The sequence below is a fragment of the Cryptomeria japonica genome, chromosome 10, assembly GCF_030272615.1.
Source record: "Cryptomeria japonica chromosome 10, Sugi_1.0, whole genome shotgun sequence".
NCBI lineage: Eukaryota > Viridiplantae > Streptophyta > Pinopsida > Cupressales > Cupressaceae > Cryptomeria > Cryptomeria japonica.
Genome location: NC_081414.1, coordinates 304,901,937 through 304,924,095, shown reverse-complemented (window position 1 = coordinate 304,924,095; position 22,159 = coordinate 304,901,937). Strand labels below are relative to the sequence as shown.

Genomic DNA, 22,159 nt, shown 5'->3' with positions numbered 1-22,159 from the left:
ATCCAGAAGCAACTCATATCAATTGCATGGATTGTGGAAATCTACTAGCATTAGATTTTAGACCGTTTGCAATGTACCCATATAAAGATACAATTATGGGCTCGGCTATATTTATGGTACCATTTTCTTAAATATTAATTTTCTTATACCATTATATTTCACAATATTTGTATATAACAGCTCGTATACAAAGTTGCATCAAGGTGGACCGTTAATATCAAAATGAATTTTTTATGCTTAGGCAGCAAAAAAATATGCAGTTCGGGAAACTAGATTTCTATGGCTCTTTTTCAACTTCAAATGATTTAGTTTAGACAAAATTTTAATACATAAAGCGAGTAAACATAAGATTCCCATCTAGCGTCTGCGCTAAAATTTTGGAAATAATTTAATCATCAACCAGAATCTTTTGTATGAGAAAAAAAACTGATACAAGAATCTGCTCTAGAAAGTTGACAGTTGTACAAGCAGCAGCAGCAATTTTTAACTGCATTAATCAGATTATTCATAGGCCTGCCATCACAAACACAGTCGTGCCATGAAACCTTTTCATGACAGAAGACAGTAAAAGAAACATCACCACTTTTTCTTCACTATATCCATCACTGTCCAGGTATTACAAAGGTTTTGGGCATGAAATGTTTAGCATGTCTATGGATTCCAAAAGTAGTCAGTCTTTTTTTTAAGGAAGAAAAAATTAACATTATATCTAACCCAAATATATTGCCCATTACAATACACGGCCATGAAGGCAAAAAAATAGAAAATTTTACTTGGAGAACAATATCCCGTAAGAATCTATAATGCTTCTACCAAATGGTGAGATAAAGTTAGCAGCACAATAGGTCCAAAACCTTGCTGTATTGCTATCCTAACATCGCATATTTGATCTCTCATGACTGCCAGCAGAGATTTCCAAATACTTATGCTTTTTATTGAATAAGCTCTCCTCTATATATTCACAACAAAGCTGTCAATCATGAAAAAAATGAAGAAACCCACATGTGTGATCCCTTGCTAGGATTGGCATGTGTTAAGGATAGCCGTCCCCTTTCATCAACACTAAGAACATTTCTGTGAGTTAGTTTGGCAGTAGTAAGCCTCCAAAATCGATATAAACAGGATCTGGAACCTATAACTATCTTATTCCCATCAAAATTCACATCGTTTGGAAGAAAAACCTTTTCCCCCAATTTGTAGCATATACAACCAACAATACACTATTGAAACCCCAGCATGAAGAAACAACCATTAGTCGCAACCGTAATCATTTTGCTAGCTGTTCTATGCTAACCAGGAACAAATGTAGATATAATGCTGTACCAGTCACTACTGATTTGGACCTATTTGAGCAATTTCAAGAAGCAGCTTATGCAAAGCCTGTGGTTTTGAAAAGAAAGGAGAGTGATCACTTCCCTTAACTCGATAAACCTGTTCTGGAGGATTTAGTTTTATCAGGTTTTCCTGAACGGAAGGAGTAATAGCTTGATCATCAGATGTTTCAATGAAGAACCGTCGTACGGATCCATAATTCTTTTCAGTGAGAGACAACTTTTCTAGAAATGGTGCAAAAGGAATAGGTCTCATGGAAACTGAAGCCAATGCCACATCCTGATACAAAAAGAAACAGTTCATCCAACATAAGCACTGCAAGGTGGCTCAAAAACATGTTTAGATTAATTTCCATTACCATAAAAGGCATTCATCTATTAGAAATTGATTTAGCACATTTACAATAAGAAGGTGAGCCAAATATCATCTGAAACCTTACTGGAAAAAGAGAAAGAAAGCAATGGCTTCAATACTGTTAGATAATGGTGAAAATAATTTTGGAAAACAGAACTACCTTGGGTTTCATATAGCAAATCTAAAGGAATATTTCAAGGGCCTACAACTACATGTTCTGCAACCTTAACATCTACCATTGTCAAAGCGGTTACTTTAAAGCAGGAAATAAAGCTCTAGGTGTAGGTTGAAAAAGAGATCACAAGAAGATTTTGTGAAATTTTGTGCATCTGATATATTTCATTCTATGCTAGTTCACTCTATGCTTTCTAAAAACTTTTTATACAATCAAGGGCCTCCATAATTAAATTGAATAACATTCGCTTCCCAGATGTTGAAACACGTTTGAAAACTATAGTTGAAAACACCCATGAATAATAAGAGTTAAATAACAACGATTTACTTTCAACTAGTCTATTTTCTTGTACATGAATTGGTGTAAAAAGACACAGTTTACACGTGTTTGTATAGAAGTGATGCCCAATCAACATTTGCATCTATAGCCCTTGATAGAAACCTTTGCCCTAAGAAACCACTAGAAGGTACAAATGCCTTTATTTTTTCTGGAGTTTATCTCTTTTCTGCTTCCCACGCATGGCTCATAAAGGTATCTTGGGATAGGAAAAAAGCATCATCAAGAAAGATATTCGGCGCTTAAAGGAACTTTTTAAGTCCCACACCCTGCTCCCCCTAATAATAGTTTCAAGGTCTGAAAAGACAAGATTTGCCAAAAGACCAGAATTTTCAAAAAGGTTTGGAAAATGGTTTGGAACAAGAAACATAAAAATCACGCAACCACTGATAAAAATATGAAATAGAAGATACATAATATTATCGGATGATATGTAAAGAGTGTTGCTATCACAATGGCCTAGATCGTCTAGGCTCTAAAATGACAATTTAGACATCTTTGATAAGATCATAGTTTCAGCCACGACCTTGAGGTAATCTGACATTACAGTCGATGTGCTGACCAGACATCAATGGGTTTGCATAGTTGAAAAAGCACCAATCCATGGTAAAAAAAAAAGCCCATTACTTGCAAGTAACTCGCCATATAACTTAGCTACGAGTTAAGGGCAAGTTTTCACCAATAACTAACAATTTCTGTTCAAAATAGTGCACAAGGTTTCATAAGTCTAGTTCACTCAAAAAAATCATTATTATGAAAAGGTTTGGAGTCTGTTTTGAGCAGTGGTGTTGGGTAAGTGGCATTTGAGCTCACAGGCATTTGGAAACAACAGGTTAACTCTTATCAACTCATATTTGGCTCTTAATCAGTGGCACTCAAAGGCATGAAACTGCAAAACATTTTTTATTTTTTTGCGCCTTCACTTTAAATGTTTTGTGCTAGGCAGATAGGGATTTTGTTTCATTTTTATTTTATTTTTTATTTACAGCAGGATTTTAGTAGCTGTTTTTATTTTCATCTGCTGCTAGGCTGCTATTTTGTTTTGTTTATTTATTTCAGATTTTGCTAGGGTTTATTCCTATTTTTCTAGAAAAAATGGCATCCACAAATAGGACATGTGGCAGCAAACCTGAGGAACCTGCTTGAAACATGTGACAGCAAGTATACAGCAAGGAATGGGAAACTGCAGCTATTGTGGGATGGACATAAGAGAAGATATAAATTGCCTCAAACATCAACATTTGTGGATTATTGGCCGAGGTGTGCCATATGCACAAACATCTAAAGAGGTTAAGAATGAGATGAAAGCTTTCCTTGCACCTTATGATCAGAAGAAAGCAAAGAAAAGGAGGACAACAAAGGAATTGGCAGGTATGAGTTCTATGGGATCAAAGGGAAACACAGGAGGCTCTTCTTTTTCCATTGGGCCACCAATACAAGGGCTAGGCAATGTGGACAGCCACAGCTACAACTATTTTGTTCCTCATGGCACTCTTGGTGCACAACCTTCATTGGAGGGTATTGCATAGAATAAGAAATTGTAGCAAGTGGCAAAGTAGGAATGTGACAATTTTTGGTACTACAACAATTGTAGCATGGATGGATGAATGACAACCATGACACTCATTAACCTTTTAGTGGCTTCAGGAGGACAGTTAATCTTTTCTAGGTCAATTGATGCCTCCAACGAAATAAAAAATGTTGAGACCTTGTATAACTTGTAGGATGAAATGGCGATGGAAGGTGAAAATGAAAAATGTTGTCCAGGTAATAACAGACAATGTAACTGCATATGTGGCAGCTAGTAGACTTTTAGAAGTGAGGCAACCTACACATTTTGGAGCCCTTGAGTCACTCAGTACATTGAGCTTCTCCTTGACAAGGTAGGTAAACTTAGCTAGGCGAAGAACATGATGAAAGATGTGAGGAATGTTGCAAAATACATCTACAACCATGCACTGTAACCTTCAATGCACTTATTCATCATTATTAGAATAGTGATTTAATATTATAACAAAGGGTATGTGTACACTTGTCTATGATAAGTACTTCATTTGTTGTAACTACCGTCTATTTTAGTATGTAACTACTTTCTTCATATATACCTAGCATTAGATCTTAATTGTTTAAACTCATGCAAATAGCCATACAAAGCTGTAAATTCTGTTACTTTCCTTATTTTTTATTTACCTTTCTGCACAGCCAATTGTGGAAACCCAATAGTTAATTCAGATGTTTAAGATTCGTTCATTTTTCATCATTGTTTGATATTCAATACTCTTTCCAGCATTTGTGAATTACAGTTTGATGTTCAGTGCTTTTTGCAGTAGACGTAAAACATAGTTTGGTATTTACATTTTTTTTTTATGATTTTAGAGAAATAAAAGATTACTCGATGGTGAAGAATTGACCTATCAATTTTTCTCTGGCTGGGATTGATATATGTCAATATAAGACTTTTATTGAGTTCTAATTTTAGCAAACTCTCATTGTAGTATTTTAATGTATTCATTTTCTAAATTTCTAGTTATTATTATTATGGATATTTAAAATCTATAGTTATCCAAGTTTGTAGTTAAGTTTTACATGTAAGTGAAATAGGTATTCTTGACTTGTAAATATTATGGAATCACTGACAAAAATATATGATTACCAATATGGGTATGGATATGTGGGTACCATTTGAATATTAAAGGTCATGATATGGTTACGAAATGGATAGTTTTGTCATCTTAGCTTTTACATCTCTTGAACTATTGAAGTATTCTAGATGAAATTATTGTTATGAGTGTTGCTTAACGTTTATTTGTATTACTTTATAGAAACAAAAGAATAAAGATATCATATGTTTATTTTATTTTGAAACTCCTTTATGATTTAATCCATTATTAAGAATGGTTAACGATAGATTGTTCATTTTTATCTTCTACTATTTTTATAAGTACTAAAGGTATAAAAATTTAGCGTAATGTTGAGATAAGCCATAGTCCCACGAGAAGGAAATTCCTAATGCCTTATATGTGTAAGGATAACATATGATCCTCTTATCTAAACTACAGAATACAAGCAAAACTTTACCAAATTCTAGCATAACCTTTATAACCACTCAACAAAAACATCTAGGGAATTTGGTAACTGTCATATGCTTTCACCTCGCCTATAAATGGATCTTGGTGATCAGAAAGCAATAAATGTTTAACTGAAAACGAAACTTAATGTTGAATGGAAATCTCTAAACCAATCATGCGTTATAGGTAAACTAAAATATATTTTCAAACAACTTCCACGTCAAACACTCTTGAAGTGTGTGGCAGCCAATGAAGAATTATTTGGGGAGTTTGAACCCAAAAAAAGGTTGCATGTCCACTCGCAGTTATATAAAAATAGTGCAAAACAGTGCTACACATTCAGCAAAAATACACATAACAAATCCTTTAGTACTTTGATCTCACGGATATAGGATATGTAGGCAGTCTAGAAGACGAAGGATGTCTCTAGTTCTCAAGTACTAAGGTTATAGGGAGATGAAATAACCTTCTTCATAAATATGAGATGAAATTTATGAACACATGATAAACTAAACCAGATATGAAAACAATCTCTGATATTCACAAGAATCCTTGGGGAGGACTTGTCTTGTACTTTGCCGGTGGCCTGAAATCTGAGGGAAAGTACAAGATCTTTAAAATATTTTAATTATGGGAACTTATCGATATCCTAGGTACAATATATGGGTGTAATGTGAAATCTCTTGTAAGGTGACTCGGGACCCAAATTGGTCCTGATGAATTTAAGACTTTGGCCAGAGCAATTTATTGTTACCTATTCTTATATGCCCGAATGGCCATTATTTCACCTATCTTGTATTGTATAAAAGCTTGGTTCATTTGACTAATTATAGGCTTGTATGGCCATTATGATTTCCTATCTCGTGCTGGATAGAGGTTTAGTTCAATTGACCAATTTATAGGCCCCAAAGGTCATTACTAATGCCTATCCCATTCTGGATAGAAGTTTGGTTTGCTTGACCAATTATGCTGACTATTCTACATAAACATGCCCAAAGGACAGAAAAGCCCAAATTGGCTATATTCTATTTTGTCTTGTATTGGACACTTAGCCCAGATTAGCTATTATCAATCCTTAAGTAAATCAACTTGATGATAATAATTAGTTGTCAAAAACTACATCTAAAAGAAAGAGAGAAGAAAGAAAGTACTTGAATAAAATTTTAAATCAACTCAAACCTAAAGAATTTTTTTTTTTTAAATCCCAATAAAGACCTACTCAGGTCTTTAAGCAATTAATGGAGGAAACCTAATCAATAAAAGCTCACTCAAAGTGCATAGACAACCAATTATTTTCCTGGTTACATGATTAGAGCAATTTAGAAGCAAATCTAATTTATAACCTAGGTTTACAAGCTCCATTAATGGAGTCATCAATGAAATTACAGAATAGGTAAATACATGCACACGAAGAGCACACATAAAAAACATGGGAAACCTCTTTATTTGTGTAGACCTACACCATTACATCTAGAACCCTTGACCAAACGGAATCAACCCCAATTGGACAAGAGAGCATTTACATATACTTCGCCTGCTTGGAAAACTACCACCCACAATTTTACGCTAAACCCATCCCTTTTGAGCAATGAAGTTACCGGATACATTTAGCTTGCTCAATACACTATCTCCCTCAACCTTCTACTTAGCCCAACTTACAATACAACTAAGTCCTTCAGTAATCAGCACAAAGCCTCTATATAGAGACCCACTCCCAAAATGATGATTCATTCTCAGATGAAATATGTCTCTTCATATAACCACGTGTTGATTTTGTCTTCTAGATACAACCATTGTCTTGTGCATGCATTACTATATTACACCAACTTAAACTTTATACTATTTAATATAGTTTACTATGATTTTTTTGAAAGATTAAGCAAAGGGTCCTCTCTTGTCATATTAAGATATCGGGATTCAAAATTATTACAAAAGACTTCCTACCACACAAAAGTGGCAAGGAAGACAGACTACTTAGTGACTAAACTAAGAGTTTGAATTTTTTTTTATAGCAGTACAAAAATAGCCATCTTTTTGTTTAGCTATGTGCTAGATGGCAAGACGCATACAATAAGACAATTTAGTTAACATAAACAGACCAAGCACATATATATCCATCCCATGTTGTAGAGAAAAATTGTGAGTTTAGACATACTACCAACTTTAAAACATGCTGCGATCGAGGCTATAGGAATCATCTTCCTTCTTTGCCAAGGCCACACCCTTCATGAGAAACTTAATTGCCTTTTCCATTTTCAAAACATTGAAACACTCCTAGAGTGGGAATAATTTTTTAGGTTTGGTTAGCTCAATGACATCCTATGTTGCTTGAAATGAGGACTTGCTGATACTGCTAGAGAGAAATCTTTGAATAGCCAACAACTCTTAAATTAAAGTGCCGCACCTTCTTTCTATGCTTCTAACAGTGCTCACCAAAGCCAAACCTTAAAACTCATAGCCTATAACTGGGAGAGGAGAGTTTCTATGAAGTAGTGTTGTCAACAACTTCAATAAGCCCTACCTTGAACTACTCCCAAACATAGAATCACTTGAGGGCTTTTGTGATTTACTTGTTGTAGGTGATGAAGATAACATTTACCATTAACATGGAAGAAATCTTAGAGTTAACCCTGTGTCTAGTGTATCTTTTGACAAAATCCTAGCTCAAAAATTTCTACATCGCCTCCAAACCTTCATCTTCTTGAGAGAAAAGGACCCTTCTTATTCTAGCCATAGAGATTTCTCCTATGAAAGCCATCTATCAGCTTATTGAGCCTAATTATATAAGTGTCTCCATATTGCACGCAAAGAAAAAAGAATGTTATGAGAAAAAAATTTCAAGCCATATCAAATTAGGAATCAAGAGAGCGAAATTGATTGTCAATACTACTCATCATACGCAATGGTTGCCTCATCTTTGTCATCATCCAACTAAGGACACTTGAATATATTTGGCATCACTCTATGATCATTTTCCAATATTCTTCAAATATCTAGCCATTGTTCTATATTATTGTCAACAATTAAATCCTCTTGTTGGTGAATACCTTGGTTTGAAATGTAATTGGTAAATTTAAAATTTGTTGCCTTCACTATAGCAATGTTTTATGAATAATGTTGAAAAGCTATCAAGTATAGTCCAAGCTATTGGTAAATTTAAAATTTGTTGCCTTCACTATAGCAATGTTTTATGAATAATGTTGAAAAGCTATCAAGTATAGTCCAAGCTTCATTCAATATGTTCATAATCCACCGATTTGTCAAGTGTCCCTTAAGCAAAGAGCGATGGCCATTGAAGCACTCTATGATCATTTTCTACCTTGAACTATTCCGAAACATAGAATCACTTGAGGGCTTTTGTGATTTACTTGTTGTAGGTGATGAAGATAACATTTACCATTAACATGGAAGAAATCTTAGAATTAACCCTGTGTCTAGTGTCTCCTTTGACAAAATCCTAGCTCAAAATTTTCTACATCACCTCCAAACCTTCATTTTCTTGAGAGAAAAGGATCCTTCTTATTCTAGCCATAGAGATTTCTCCTATGAAAGCCATCTATCAGCTCATCATGCCTAATTATATCAGTGTCTCCATGTTGCACGCAAAGAAAAGAGAATGTTATGAGAAAAAATGTTCAAGCCATATCAAATTAAGAATCAAGGGAGCGAAATTAATTGTCAATACTACTCATCATAGGCAATGGTTGCCTCATCTTTGTCATCATCCTATTAAGGACACTTGATTATATTTGGCATCACTCTGATCATTTTCCAACATTCTTCAAATATCTAGCCATTGTTCTTTATTATTGTCAACAATTAAATCCTCTTGTTGGTGAATACCTTGGTTTGAAATGTAATTGGTAAATTTAAAATTTGTTGCCTTCACTATAGCAATGTTTTATGAATAATGTTGAAAAGCTATCAAGTATAGTCCAAGCTTCATTCAATATGTTCATAATCCACCGATTTGTCAAGTGTCCCTTAGGCAAAGAGCGATGGCCATTGAATCACCCTTAAAAGTGATTTTGTCAAGGTTGCAAGATTTTAATAATTATAAACCAAGAAGCATGGCTTCTACCTCTACATCGTTGTTTTTCCTTGGATTAAGTTTCTTGGCAGCAACTTTGATCAAATTTCCTGAAAAGCTGAGGATGGCACATCTCACACCAAATAGGCTAGGATTGCACCAAGAAGCTCCATCAAAGTTTAGTTTTCACAAGCCTTTCCAAGGTGGATTCCACATGAATTTTGCACAATCAACAGATGAAAGAGGACTGGAGATCTCATGTACAGGAAATTTAATATAGATATTTTAATTATCTTATACCTAATAAATAAACTTAATAAATTAATCATCATTAAATTTATTAAAACATTATTAAACATAATAAATGAATTAAAAGTTGAACTTAAAATGAATAATAAATTAAATAAATTAAAAAAATTAAAGCTTAATACCCCTAGACTTGCTTGGCTCCATGTCAGCCATAAACATGATATATTGTCTCATCACATCGGCCCCTCATTCGCATGTAAAGTTACATTGATTTAGATGTCAAAGTTTTTATGTTTCAAGATTTCAATTGTTTATTTTAAAAAAAATTCACCTAGACACAACACAAACGACGACTTTGCTGAATTTAGACATCCGGCATGACAAAATGTTTGCCCTAATTTTTGGGTATAGATGGACATGGTCTCCAAGTTTTATCCGAGTCATATTTTAAACATATTCATACCAGGAAGTTGCTATGTGTGCCAAGGGAAGGGGCAGCATATCTAGTAACCCTAGTCAAGACTAATGTTCACTTGAGTCAAACTCAATAAACCTAGTTAGACTCAAATCTTGTGTATTACAACTCTAGTCGCTCTAGCTTATCAATAACTCAAGCCCCAAAAAGGGCGTACTATAAAGCTCAATTTTCACTTCAGTAACATCACTCTTTCTGTTTTTTTTGTTGCCCAGCCTCCACATCACTTGCAAACAGGGATTTCACCTCAAAAATAGATTCTCAATGAAAAGTCAATGGTAAAGATACAAGTTTTCAAGATCTTTAACTGGTCTTTATCTTGAAATTACAATGGCCACTGGATTGTCAAAAGCTTTCTAGAGATTTCAACCGAACAGCAATGTATGGTGAATGGTCAATTACTTCACTTTGCAAATATGTTTCAATGAAGTCTCAAGTTTAAGAAATTTTGAAGGTGTGCATGGCATTTATGTCAAAAAAGGATTCCTTCAAAAGATGCTTTGCTTGTCTTTTGTTGTCTGAAACTCCAACCAATCAATCAAGGGAAAGGGAAATGTGGTTTTAAATTAGTTTTCAGTGGAAAATTATGTTCACTCAAAAAGTGCATGTTACCTGCTTAAATTTCTCCACTTTAAATTTGTGTGCTTTCATGTAGAATGTAAAACAGAAAGAAAGATACAACCAAGATCAGACATTCAAAGTACAGAAACAATTATCATTAACATCAAATTCATCCAAAAGATGAAATTCAAATTTCCTATCACCACTTTTCATACACATACCTTAGAAGGGCTATGGTTAAATAGCATCTCCCTCAATAATTCCTTGTCAAGCTCGATAGCCGTGGGAGGATTTTCACTTCCATTTGCATATATGAATATCTGTGCCTTCCGCAAAAGAGAATCTGACTCCATAACCTGATAATTCAAAAAGGACAGAGAGAAACAAACAAGTGAAATTCAGAAGTTTAAATCTGACATCTTCAACATAGCTCGCCAAAGGATGCAATCAGATACACAGCATTCCATATACAACTCATTTTCAAACGTTCAAATCTTGTTTCCTTCACAGTTGATTAAAGGATAGAGAAGAAACCTCTTTGGCAAAGATATCAAATGTTCTCTGTTGATTGGTGATCATAGCTGCAGAAATAAAGATAGCTTTAGCAACCTTTGATGGAAAACATTCCATTGCATATGATATGCACACACCTCCAAAGTCATGGCCAACCAGAATCACCTGCACAAGAATTTCAAGAACTTAAGAGCTATGTGTGCCTCCAAATAGCGTCTTAGTGTAAGAAGCCATTTATAAACAATGCACTTTATAATATATTAATCCTTTCAAGTAAGAACTTCATGTTAAGGGGGTACTTACCACTTACCATGATTACATTCAGTACAATGAGACTTTATTTAACTTAAAGAATCTTAAATATCTTCTTTTCCAGGTTAAGAAATAAGAATGACTAGCCCAGTTCCACTAAAAATTGCCAAAAAATCAGGGAAAATCAAATCAAATACTCAATGAAAGACCCACAAAGCAATAGAAAGAATGAAATTAATTCTAATAAAAAATTCTATCATCAAAGAGAAGTGTCAAAATGACCAATTATTGAGCCCACAATTGCAGTTTCAAAAAGACGTCAAATTGATCCACACAAATCATCACATTTAGATTCTTCGAATGGTAATATGACCTTGTGACACAACAAAAAGTTTTGGGTAGGCTCACTTACAAAAGATTAAGTTGGTCCCTCAAAGCTTCAAACACTGGACTCTTGGGGACTTGTATTTGCAAATAACTATAAATAATACCAAGGAATTCCACAATATACAACTCAACACATAATCTGCCAACCAATTGCTACATGAAGTAAGACCTGTCGGAGGACTTCAAGCTTCTTTGTACAATGACAAGTAATTATCTATCTGATATATTATAACAAACTCTACTTGGAGCTAATCTGAAGCACCAAAAACTATGTAACAGCAGTTGTCATCAATGTTAATAAAATATGTTACTGAAGCACTATCAACAGGTGTCATCAATGTCAATAAAAAATATGTTACTGAGACAACAATGCAACAGTATCAGTCCCATCATTATGACTATGTAAACATTGCTATTTGAAACATATTGCTAGTCTGCAATTCAAATATTACCAGCATGAAAGAATTATGGGCTTCAACGGTAATCTATCAATCAGTGGATTCCAAGTCACTTAGTCATGTATGATGAAAGTAAATGCCATCATCTGTTACTTCACAACAGCAATCTTTTTATATAATAATAATTTCATCGTACTTAACAGTATTATTGAATACAAGCTTTTACCTAAGGACAGACTGAAAATTTGCTGTGTCCATTAGCATCATAAGTGTCCATGCCTGTGAAAAGAGGCTTGTTTTTTGTAAAATAAATTTCAAAACTAGCACAAATTGTTTGGCATTTTATATGTGGCGAGTCTGGTGACAATAGCCATATTATCATGCCAGCGATTCCCCCAGAGTTGCCAGTGTATGTGTATGTTTCATAAATATAAAAATAAAAGTTATTTGTCATAAAAGTTGAACCATTGCACGAAAAAGAGGTAGTTATTATCAACTGATCTCGACTGTCATGGTCTTCCTTGCAAATCTATGCTTCACAAATATACAGTTTGGTTTCATATGTCTCATTTAATCTTCAAAATCCCACCAATCTGTTTTGCATGATCCCAATATCCTGTTCACTTTTTCATTGAATAAGACACCCCTGCATATGTTCTCTCAAGCTTCCAAGGCTACTTCATTTACTTTTTATACTCTCTCTTTTGAAATGCTTTCCTGCAGCAAGAGACACTGATAGCCTCCTGCAACAAAGATATGTTTCCTGAAAGTGTCCTGTCACTTAGACATGCACCTACCCCAGGGTATGTGTTTCCAGGTTTCAGTGTATATAACTAAGTGACCTCATTCCTCCTTTTTTGATTTGGATGTTCAGAACTGCTGGATATAATCCAAAGTAGATTTAGTTTTAGTTTTAGGCATTAAATGAATATAATAAAGTGAGCCATGCATCTCATTTGAGACACACTCACATTTAGAAATGAAAAATAGAGAAACAGGAAAAAGAGAACTTCAGAATGGAAGAGAAATGTGAAAGGTTGTGACAGTTGGCTTTCCACAAGTTGACATTCTCATGCGATGTAATATTTCAAAATGAGTAAATTGTGGAAATAAGATTTTTTTATCACCCCAATCAAATATGTACATCAACATTGTTTGGAAAGTATGCAGGGCATGGTATGAATTAAAATGCTGTTTGGAACAACATAGAGCCAAAGATGGGCCTTATGGGCAGGCAAGTGGAAGGTAAGAATAAGGTATACGCATGTAGGCCATAGAAGAGTGCAGGCAGAAGGAAATTTTGGGTCAGCAAAGCAACATTTGGGAATAAATTTTGAAAACAATTCATCAGAAAAATTGCCCATGTAGATCTTAAAATACTGCCAAAGGTAGAAAATTTGACATCCTGCTTTGATAGGTAATTTCAATCCATTTAATAACAATTTTAACATACTGATTTTTGAAAAGAACAGTCCATCCAACATTTCATAGGGACATATCCCAGGGGTCCAAGGTACGCCCCTTTTTTCAAAGGGCTAGAATGCCTACTTCATTTGATGCATAAAAATCAATAAGGGTAAATTTTTAAGGAAAACAATAAGTTACCCCAAGTTTCCAGGATGAGGATGGCAGGGAGGCCATTTTTTAGGGGGCCGCAGGGGATGGTTATTAAAAAATATAGAAAATTTCAAATATTCATATGATAGCATTGATAAGGCAAAAAACATCATATGCATCATAGAACCTTAACACATAATATTAGAGTTCAATTGAGATTTTCATTTCATAGAAACATACAAAGCGACAAACAAATTAAGTTTGATGATATGATGGTATCCTTGTTATTAGTTGATAAAAATGGTAGTTTAAGCAAGTGGCTACAACAAGGAGGGAAATGTTAATCTATTTTAAAAGGTTACATTTCATTTCAAATCAGTACCTTATTCATTTCATCTTCTAAAAAATAAAGCCCAACTGCAATCAGCACCTAAAAAGAGGGAAGAATCTGCCAACCTTGGCTCTACAGAAGCCAGAAAGAAGAGAAAGATGACCATGATAGAAAGTGCTGCACATGAGAAAAGGTTTTAAGATAACAGACAGAGTTGTCGGAAACTCCTTTGTCCCTCCGCGGGAACACGTTTCCCCGTATCCGTTCCCGTTTCTGAAACGGATACGTATCGGATACAGCCCAGATACACGTCGAATATTGTACCCACGCATGCCCAAAAATCCTAGATTTCCAACCATGCTAAATACTAATGTGATTTGATTTTTTTTTTAAATGACGTAAATCTTCCTAAATTTAATTTTAAAAAACTTCATTAATGCATTTTTTTTAAAAAAAATGGTATTAACAAAACCTACACCAAATGAGAAAGACAAATGAAATGTTTTTCTATTTCAGTGACCCATTTTTTGGGTTATCTTCCAATGCAACTCTTCTATTTTTGCATATTGTAAAATGTTAAATCAACTTATCATTATTTATATAGAAATTATGTGTCTATATTGCTTTTGAAGTAATGAAAATCTCCTCGAATAACTTAGAAAATTGAGTTAAATATATGTGTGTGTGTGTGTTTTATGAATGACGTGTCCATCCGTATCCATATTGGGGGTCTTAAAAAATAGCCGTATCCGTATTCGATACCGTATCTGTATCGGATACCGTATCCGTGTCCATGCAACTTTGATAACAGAGAATATGGTGGACCTCAAGAGTTTCAAACCAAGAAAGAATGTTTTTCACAGGAATCATATCATAAATGGTTGAACTTGAAGATTTATTCTTTTAATACTATAAAATTTATCTTCAGGTTTTTATAATAAGTAACAAGCACTACCCTCCTTCTAACCATAGTGTGGTTATGTGTAACAGGTAGATAAAATGAAATCTGTTTTGGGTCTGACCCACTTAGAATCACTTGGTGCTTTTAGCTTGTCTACAGTCTCTTATATGTATGAATTCATTCTTGATACCCTCTTGCTACTGTAAACAGTTGTACTTTTGTGAACCGTTGCCCTACTTGAATCATTTGTAGACATGGCTGCATTCTCCAGCAACAAGATATCTTGTAATTTTTTTTTTCACTTGTGTTTTTTTTATTAAATTGAAATGAAAACAAGCTGGGCCATATGGGACAGCTAGCCGTCCCCTGCTGTTTCCAAGAATTTTACTGCCCAGTATGAAATACAAGTTTAGACAGTTCCAGCTTTTGAATGCTTCTAAACCGGCATTGATGGCTAGTGACAAAATGCTCCATCCTATTTGTGATGAGCTGAATCCCTGACTACTTGCCCGCATCTGTGTGTGTGAGAGGGAGAAAGACTTCTGGGATTAGACCCATCTGTTTTAAGTTATCTCAAGATGATGCCCATTGGTAGTTGTTACAACAATAAATATATAGTTATATAGTTCGGTCTCTGCTGCTCTGTGGCAAAATATCAATTGTCGATCTGATATATTTCTTCTAATAAGTTGGTTATTCATATTGTGGGAACTTCAATTCCTCATGCATTGAGTTTCCTCTATATTATGTTTAAGAAGCAGTCTTCGTGCTGGCTTTAGGCTGAACTTTAAATGCACAATTTCCCTCCATCTATACTTTTTGATGGCAGGAAATAGTTAACTCTGAATTTGTCTAAAATTACAAGTGGTTGCTTCAGAAGAATAGTTTCTATTTGGAAATTTCAAGAATCCTCTCTCCTGGTTCCATTGGTTTAAATTTTTGCTTCAGTCCCCAGTCAGGTTGAAGTGGAGTAACCCTTGTTAGAGAAACTGGAACATAAATCTCAATTCTCAGTCAGTGTGAAGTGGTTCAACATTTCCAGCCTCATCTGGGATCTTCCTGAAAATCAATGTCAGACAAGTGAACCTTTTTGGTTCAGCTCTATATTCAAGTTTCTTCTGGGAAGTTTGTGAAGATGTATAACTCTGGCCTTGGGCACCATTAAATATAAGTTTTGTGTTTGCTCTTTATTCTCAGAGTTTAATGCTTTTTAGTTCTCATAGGGATTCCTGATGATGATATGTTTTGCTCGGCTATTTTCCTATGATCTATTTTGATACTTCTTTCTATATAGGGCCTGATATTCCATTGAGTCCCTTTTTATAATTTATCCATTGAAAAATGTAAATTGTAAATATTTCCTAGTATAGGAAAGAGGATGTTTCTCACATTCTTCAGCTAGACAGTTTGAAAACCATCTGACAACATCTCATAGAGACAAGTTGGTTCAGTTAGAAGATCGTGTAGACAAAGTTATCTTTAGACCGGTTCCTGCTAAGGAAATAGCATTAGTTAGTACGTTAGCATGTTATAGGAACCTGAATCTACATATTTGGGCATGTATATCTCATGTTTTGTGTGATCAAGAGATGATACTTATCTTTGATTTTTCCAGCTAGTACTGTCTTTAAGTGTTTGAGTCTAGCCAATAGGAAATGTCATTTGCACACCTTGAATCACTTCTATCATAAAAATTTGGAGTAAATTTAACATAATCTCCACACAGTTGCTAGTTCATAATAAGGCATTTGCTGCAACTTGCAACTCATCCCACACATCTTACAGCAAGGCATCACTCAATTACAATCATCTCAACGAAAAAAAGGCATTGTTGTTCACAACAATATCTTGCCAAAACAATATCATTATAAAACACTTCAACATGAATAAATGAATCATAATTTTTCCCACAAGTCATTTATCATGTAAATAAGAGAAGCGAAGCTTTTTCTCATTCTGTCCAAAATGTTTATAATTAAAATCTAAAAATTGACTGGTCACTATTTGTTTTTTCCTGGTTTCTCTTTTTGTTCCTTTTAGTTCAATTTGAGTGTTCAGTAAAATAAGAGTGTGTACTTGGTGTCAAAGTGCATGCCACTTGTGTCCATCAATCACACCAATCACACCTTACAGAGAAAACACAGATTAGTGATGGGTCCACTGTTAATTAAAGAATGCATGCGCAAACATATGTAATTTATAAAGGGAAAATAATTTGTGTTGAAAAAACAACTATTCACCTTCTCATCCTTGCCAATCTTTTCACAGAATTCTGTAAGAGGCTTCACATATTCAGAAAGGCTTGTAACTTTGTTTGGATCTGTTGAATCTATTCCAGAGCCAGTTAGATCAATTGCAGTAGCTTTGAAGCCTGTGTCTTCAAGCAAGGCCATAGTTTTGTACCAGCACCAAGCACCAAATCCACCTCCATGTACAAGAACGAAATGTTTTGTCTCCAAATCAGCTGGCAACTTCACATCCTGCCAACAAAAGGTAAACGTTAAAAGAAAACCCATGGAGAAGCTCGAAGTCAAGGATGAAACTAAGAATTTCTACTTTCTTATTGCTTTGTAAGCCTTTTTCTTTAAGGAGATAGAGATCAATCAACTTAGACAAGTTTCATCCAGAATATTTTGTGTTCCCCAAACAATGGTGTGCTCTAACTACAAGAAAGGCACCTCCATGAAAATGTGAAATCTTAAGATTGCTTGGTACCTATAGTTAATTCTATAGGTGCAAAGCATAATAGAATCTAAGGAAAATGTTATCAGCTTGGGCCTAAATTTGTATTTACTAAAAAATAAGTTTTATATACTTGTGTTACCGTGCATAGAGAGACACACAAAGTCTGAACATATAAAAGATATATTTTCCAGTGTGAAAATCTTAAGTCAATGTTCAATCAAAATGGACGAATAAGAAAAACTTATTTCCAATCAAACAAGAGGAATTACAAATGAGATTGATGATTGACATAAGATGACTGTCTCAAGCAAAGGTTTGGATCGACACATAGAAGCTTTTTTGTTGCCGCTGAATCAGGTTCCAGCTTTCAAAACACGTCATGGTCCTCCAAAATCATGATTTAGTTATAGGCCTTAATATGTGCAACTAGTAAAGTATTTACCAATATGAAGAAACAGAATTTATAACTTTTCTACAAGAGCATTCATTGCCAAATTCTTAAAAAAACTCAATGTTTATCTGAATGCTTTACAACATTTAAATTCTGAATTTGCCTATACAGTACTAAGGAGAGGAATGCATCCGTGGCAACCCTGAAGAGGCCATACCTTCGCCTTTATTTTTTGGGAATTTAGAGAGTAAGTGGCCTCTTTCATACACTGGTGATAGCTTTGCTCTATCAATATGAAATCTGGGGTTAGAGTTTGATACAGGCAGACTAGGTTCTTATCAAGAAGATCTTGGTTCGCATTTTATATACACATTCAGGCCAAGAGGACCAATTCCACATACAATTGTTACTTGACGACTTATCCAGCTAACAATGCCACAAGGTAGTTGAGCTGAGAGAGCACAGGCAATCACAGGGAATACATCCAGATGAAGATGGACAGATAAGTCAACCTAACACAATCACCTTAGTGACTGAATGCAAACAACCAAGTGAGCATTCAAATCATGTGAATGAAAAATGTAATGAGGATTTGAGGATAGGGGCACTTTAAGTACACGAAACAAGGCAAAAGGATAATGTAATGAAGATTTGTGCATAGAAGCACTGTAGATACATGAACCAAGGTTGTAATGTCCCCTTTTTGAAATAGGATTTAACAATAAATAATAATAATAAAATTAAAATATAAAATATATTACGATATAATTAAAATTTAATTAAGTTTAATGAATAGTCAAAAGGCATGAAATGAAGAGTTGTGACTCCCTCAAACATGAGATATAAAAGGGAGAAGAGTTCACTAGAAAGGGAATATGGAGAAAAGAAGAAAGGATGGAGCATATGAATCAAGAAAGAGTCAATAAAAAAAAAGGAATGAGAAGAAAATAAGTGAGTGACTCCTTCAAAAGACAAAAATTATGAAGGGCTGTGCTCTTTCAAAGGGTGGTGATTGTAAAAGACTGGCTCTTTCAAAGGGTGGTAATTGTGAAAGGATGTGACTCTTAAAAGGGTAGAAATGATGAAGGGTTGTACTCTTTCAAAAGGTGGTAATTGTGAAAGGATGTGGCTCTTGCAAAGGGCAAACATGATGAAGAGGTGTGACTCATCCCTCACATTGGAATTTATAAAGGGGAGAAGATTTCATTTGAGGACATCCAAGGGAGATCCATTTGGAAAATGATTTATTATCCTCAAAAGGCAGCAATGGAGGGTGGTGACCCTTTCGCCAATTGAGTATAAATGAAAAATCCTTCCAAGAATTCAAGGATCACTTATTAATCATCACTCATGAATCCATAAAAGAAATCAGCAATTACCAAATCAAGCAAACAATCAATCAGCAAATCATTCTATCAAATCAGCATTCATTACATCATCACTCATCAATCAACTAATCAACAATCACTTATCAACAATCAACGGAATTCATTCAATCAATCAATCATTCATACAAATATCAATCATTCAACAACAATCCATAACACTCAAGTGAAATCGAATCACCAAGTTTGGATTTGGAAAAGAGTTCAGAAATAAAAGAACAGCAGTATATAATATTAAGGAATGTTATTGGTATGCAAGTATTGTTGTTTGTATTTATTTATCTCAATATAAATCTGTTAGGAAGATGCAGCAGTACTGGTCTCCCTCATCAAGCATGCCACCCTGAGTTGTATGGACTGGAGGTCCTGCCATACTTGTGTGCCAAGGGGCTGAATGACTTGGAAGCTCATTCCATACCCTTGGGCTTGGTTGAGGAAGATAGTCTCCTAGCGTCCTAACAAGAAATATAAGATTAGTAATTATTTATCTGATTTCCATCAGCAATCATATTTGGAATCAGTGTGAAATGTTTCATAGGGAGATGCAGCAATACTGGTTCGCTCATTAAGTAGACCAAACCAAGTTGGTTTGCTTGTGGACCAAGGGGCCGAATGACTCAGAGGCCCATTCCGTGCCCTTGGTCTTAATTGAGGACAATCTCTTGACGCTTTATCATGCTTTCCCATCGAATTCCTAATTGTTGTGATGTTTTGACACATCGCCCCATTGCAAATGGGGACCCCGTACTTTTTAGGTCCTCTTGGACTTTTGGGTTTGGTTCTCTGGGTCTTTTCGAGGCAATCCTTTCAAGCCCCCTGATCTGCAATTTTTTTAATGAAATTTGATCAAGTTTGCAAGTCGTTTGAGCAAATTTAGCTAAGCCTGGAACTCGTTTGGTCCATTTTAGGGTTTCGCCCTTCAGACTTAGATTTGAGGTCTTTTCCTTAGGGTTTTGAAAAAACTCAACATTGCATTAGAATCAAGACCCTTCAATGAACCTACCTGTGAAATTTGAGCGAATTCTAAGCAACTTTCTAATCTTGGAAAGTTCTATTTTTTAGGGAATTTCACTACCTCTCGGATTGTCTTTATTTTGCCAAAAATCAAACTTACTATTTTTAGCAAGTTCTATTTTTAGTAAGTGCCATCCTACCCTGATTTGCCCTAATTTTGACGTTTTGAAGTCTTACTATTTTTTGTAAGTCTATTTTTGGCAGGTCCTTCACAGGCAAAGGTCCAGACACTGAAGACAGAACATTCCTGAAAATCCATGGCCAAATCCGAAAAGATAAAAAAGAAGACAATTGATCAGAGGAAAGTGGTTAAGTATGAAGTTCTTTCCTGAAATGGAAAAGCATGAAAAATCTTCTAAGGCAGGAAAAAATCACTTCAAAATCCAAAAATGGCATTCCAAGTCTGGACAGGTGAAAAAATGGCTAAGTCTGAGTGGAAAATCAAGAAATCCTTACCATGGCAAAAGATACATTCCAAAAGAAATTGGGTGCTAAAGAGACCCCATGGAGGAATTCTCTCCTCCATACAAAAATCCTCCACGTGCAAGGTTTAGTGCCCAAGTCTAGGTGGTGAGTGCCAAAACATGGTCATGGAGGAATTTTCCTCCAAGACAAACATTCCTTCACTTAGTCAAAATTTCGCCTAGTTAGGAAAATGGGCGCCAAAATGGAGTGATGGAGGAATTTTTTTCTCAAGCCAAATTTCCTCGACTACATAAAATCAACGCCCAAGTAAGGGGGTAGAGTGCCAAAATGGCCTTGTGGAGGAATTTTCCTCCAAGGCAAGGATTCTTGCATAGCATCAAAATTGCACCCAAATCTGGAGTAGAGCATTGGATGAAGGTAAGGGAGGAAAATGTTTCCAAAGTTTGAATCCTTCATAAAGTGGTTTTAACACCCAAGTCAGGAAGAAGGGCGCCCAAATGGGGTAGTGGAGGAGCCCTATCCTCCATGATGAATTCCTCCTGCAAGTCAAAATCCTACCCCAAACATGTGCATGGGCGACAAATGAGGCTCAAGAAGGAAAAATAAGAAACGTCAAAATTCCTGAAGGGCATGGTTTTGGCACCCAAGTTCGAGTCAAGGCGCTAGAGTAAGGTGATGGAGAAATTTCCTTCTTAACATGTTTATCCTGCAACACAAGGAATTAGTGACCAAGATTGAGGAGGAGCGCTAGAAGGTCATGGAGGAATTCCTCTCCATAACGTGAATTCCTCCACATAGTGAAAATTCCACCCAAGGACAGAATTGAGAAGGAAATTCAAAGCAAAGGAAAAGATTTCAAAATTCCTCCCTCAAGAAGAAATTACGCCCAAGAAGAAATTTCAAGACGAAGAAATTTTTTTTGGCTAAGAGAGAATTTTCTCTCTTGAATTCTAGAGCTCAAAAATAAAAAAATCCTAAAAAATAGGAAAAGTGATTGATTGGTCAAAAATCTCTTTCAAAACGAGAAGCACAAAACACGAAAAAATTCTTTCAAGACAATAAAAAATATCTCTACAAAGATTTTCTCTCTCCTAGAATTCCAAGCGTACAAGAATCCTTCAAAAGTGGAAAAGATTGTTAAAATTCTGCAAGGCAGGAAAACCTTCTAAAATGTCTTTTGTGAGCCCGGAATTGAAAGATTCTTGTAAAGGATGAGTTAGCAACATGCAAAGAGAATATTCCTTATTAATGAAGCACAACTCGAAAAATTATAGAAGTCCCTATGATGGTGGGGTCCACTTGCATGGCAAGAATCTATTGAGTGCATGGCGGCATGATG

The 22,159-nt window shown here is 35.1% G+C and overlaps 1 protein-coding gene across 1 annotated transcript in view; it reads right to left on the bottom strand.

The window, feature by feature from the left end:
- Positions 1–356: 356 nt before the first annotated feature.
- The window catches only part of LOC131078949 (putative methylesterase 11, chloroplastic), a 58,724-nt gene continuing 36,921 nt past the window's right edge, over positions 357–22,159 (bottom strand). The window contains exons 2-5 of the mRNA XM_058016796.2: positions 17,160–17,399; positions 11,115–11,258; positions 10,802–10,936; positions 357–1,611 (exon numbers count right to left, since the gene is read on the bottom strand). Coding sequence (XP_057872779.1) covers positions 1,330–1,611; positions 10,802–10,936; positions 11,115–11,258; positions 17,160–17,399 — 801 coding nt within the window. The 3' untranslated portion in view covers positions 357–1,329. The remainder of the gene's footprint in view (positions 1,612–10,801; positions 10,937–11,114; positions 11,259–17,159; positions 17,400–22,159) is intronic.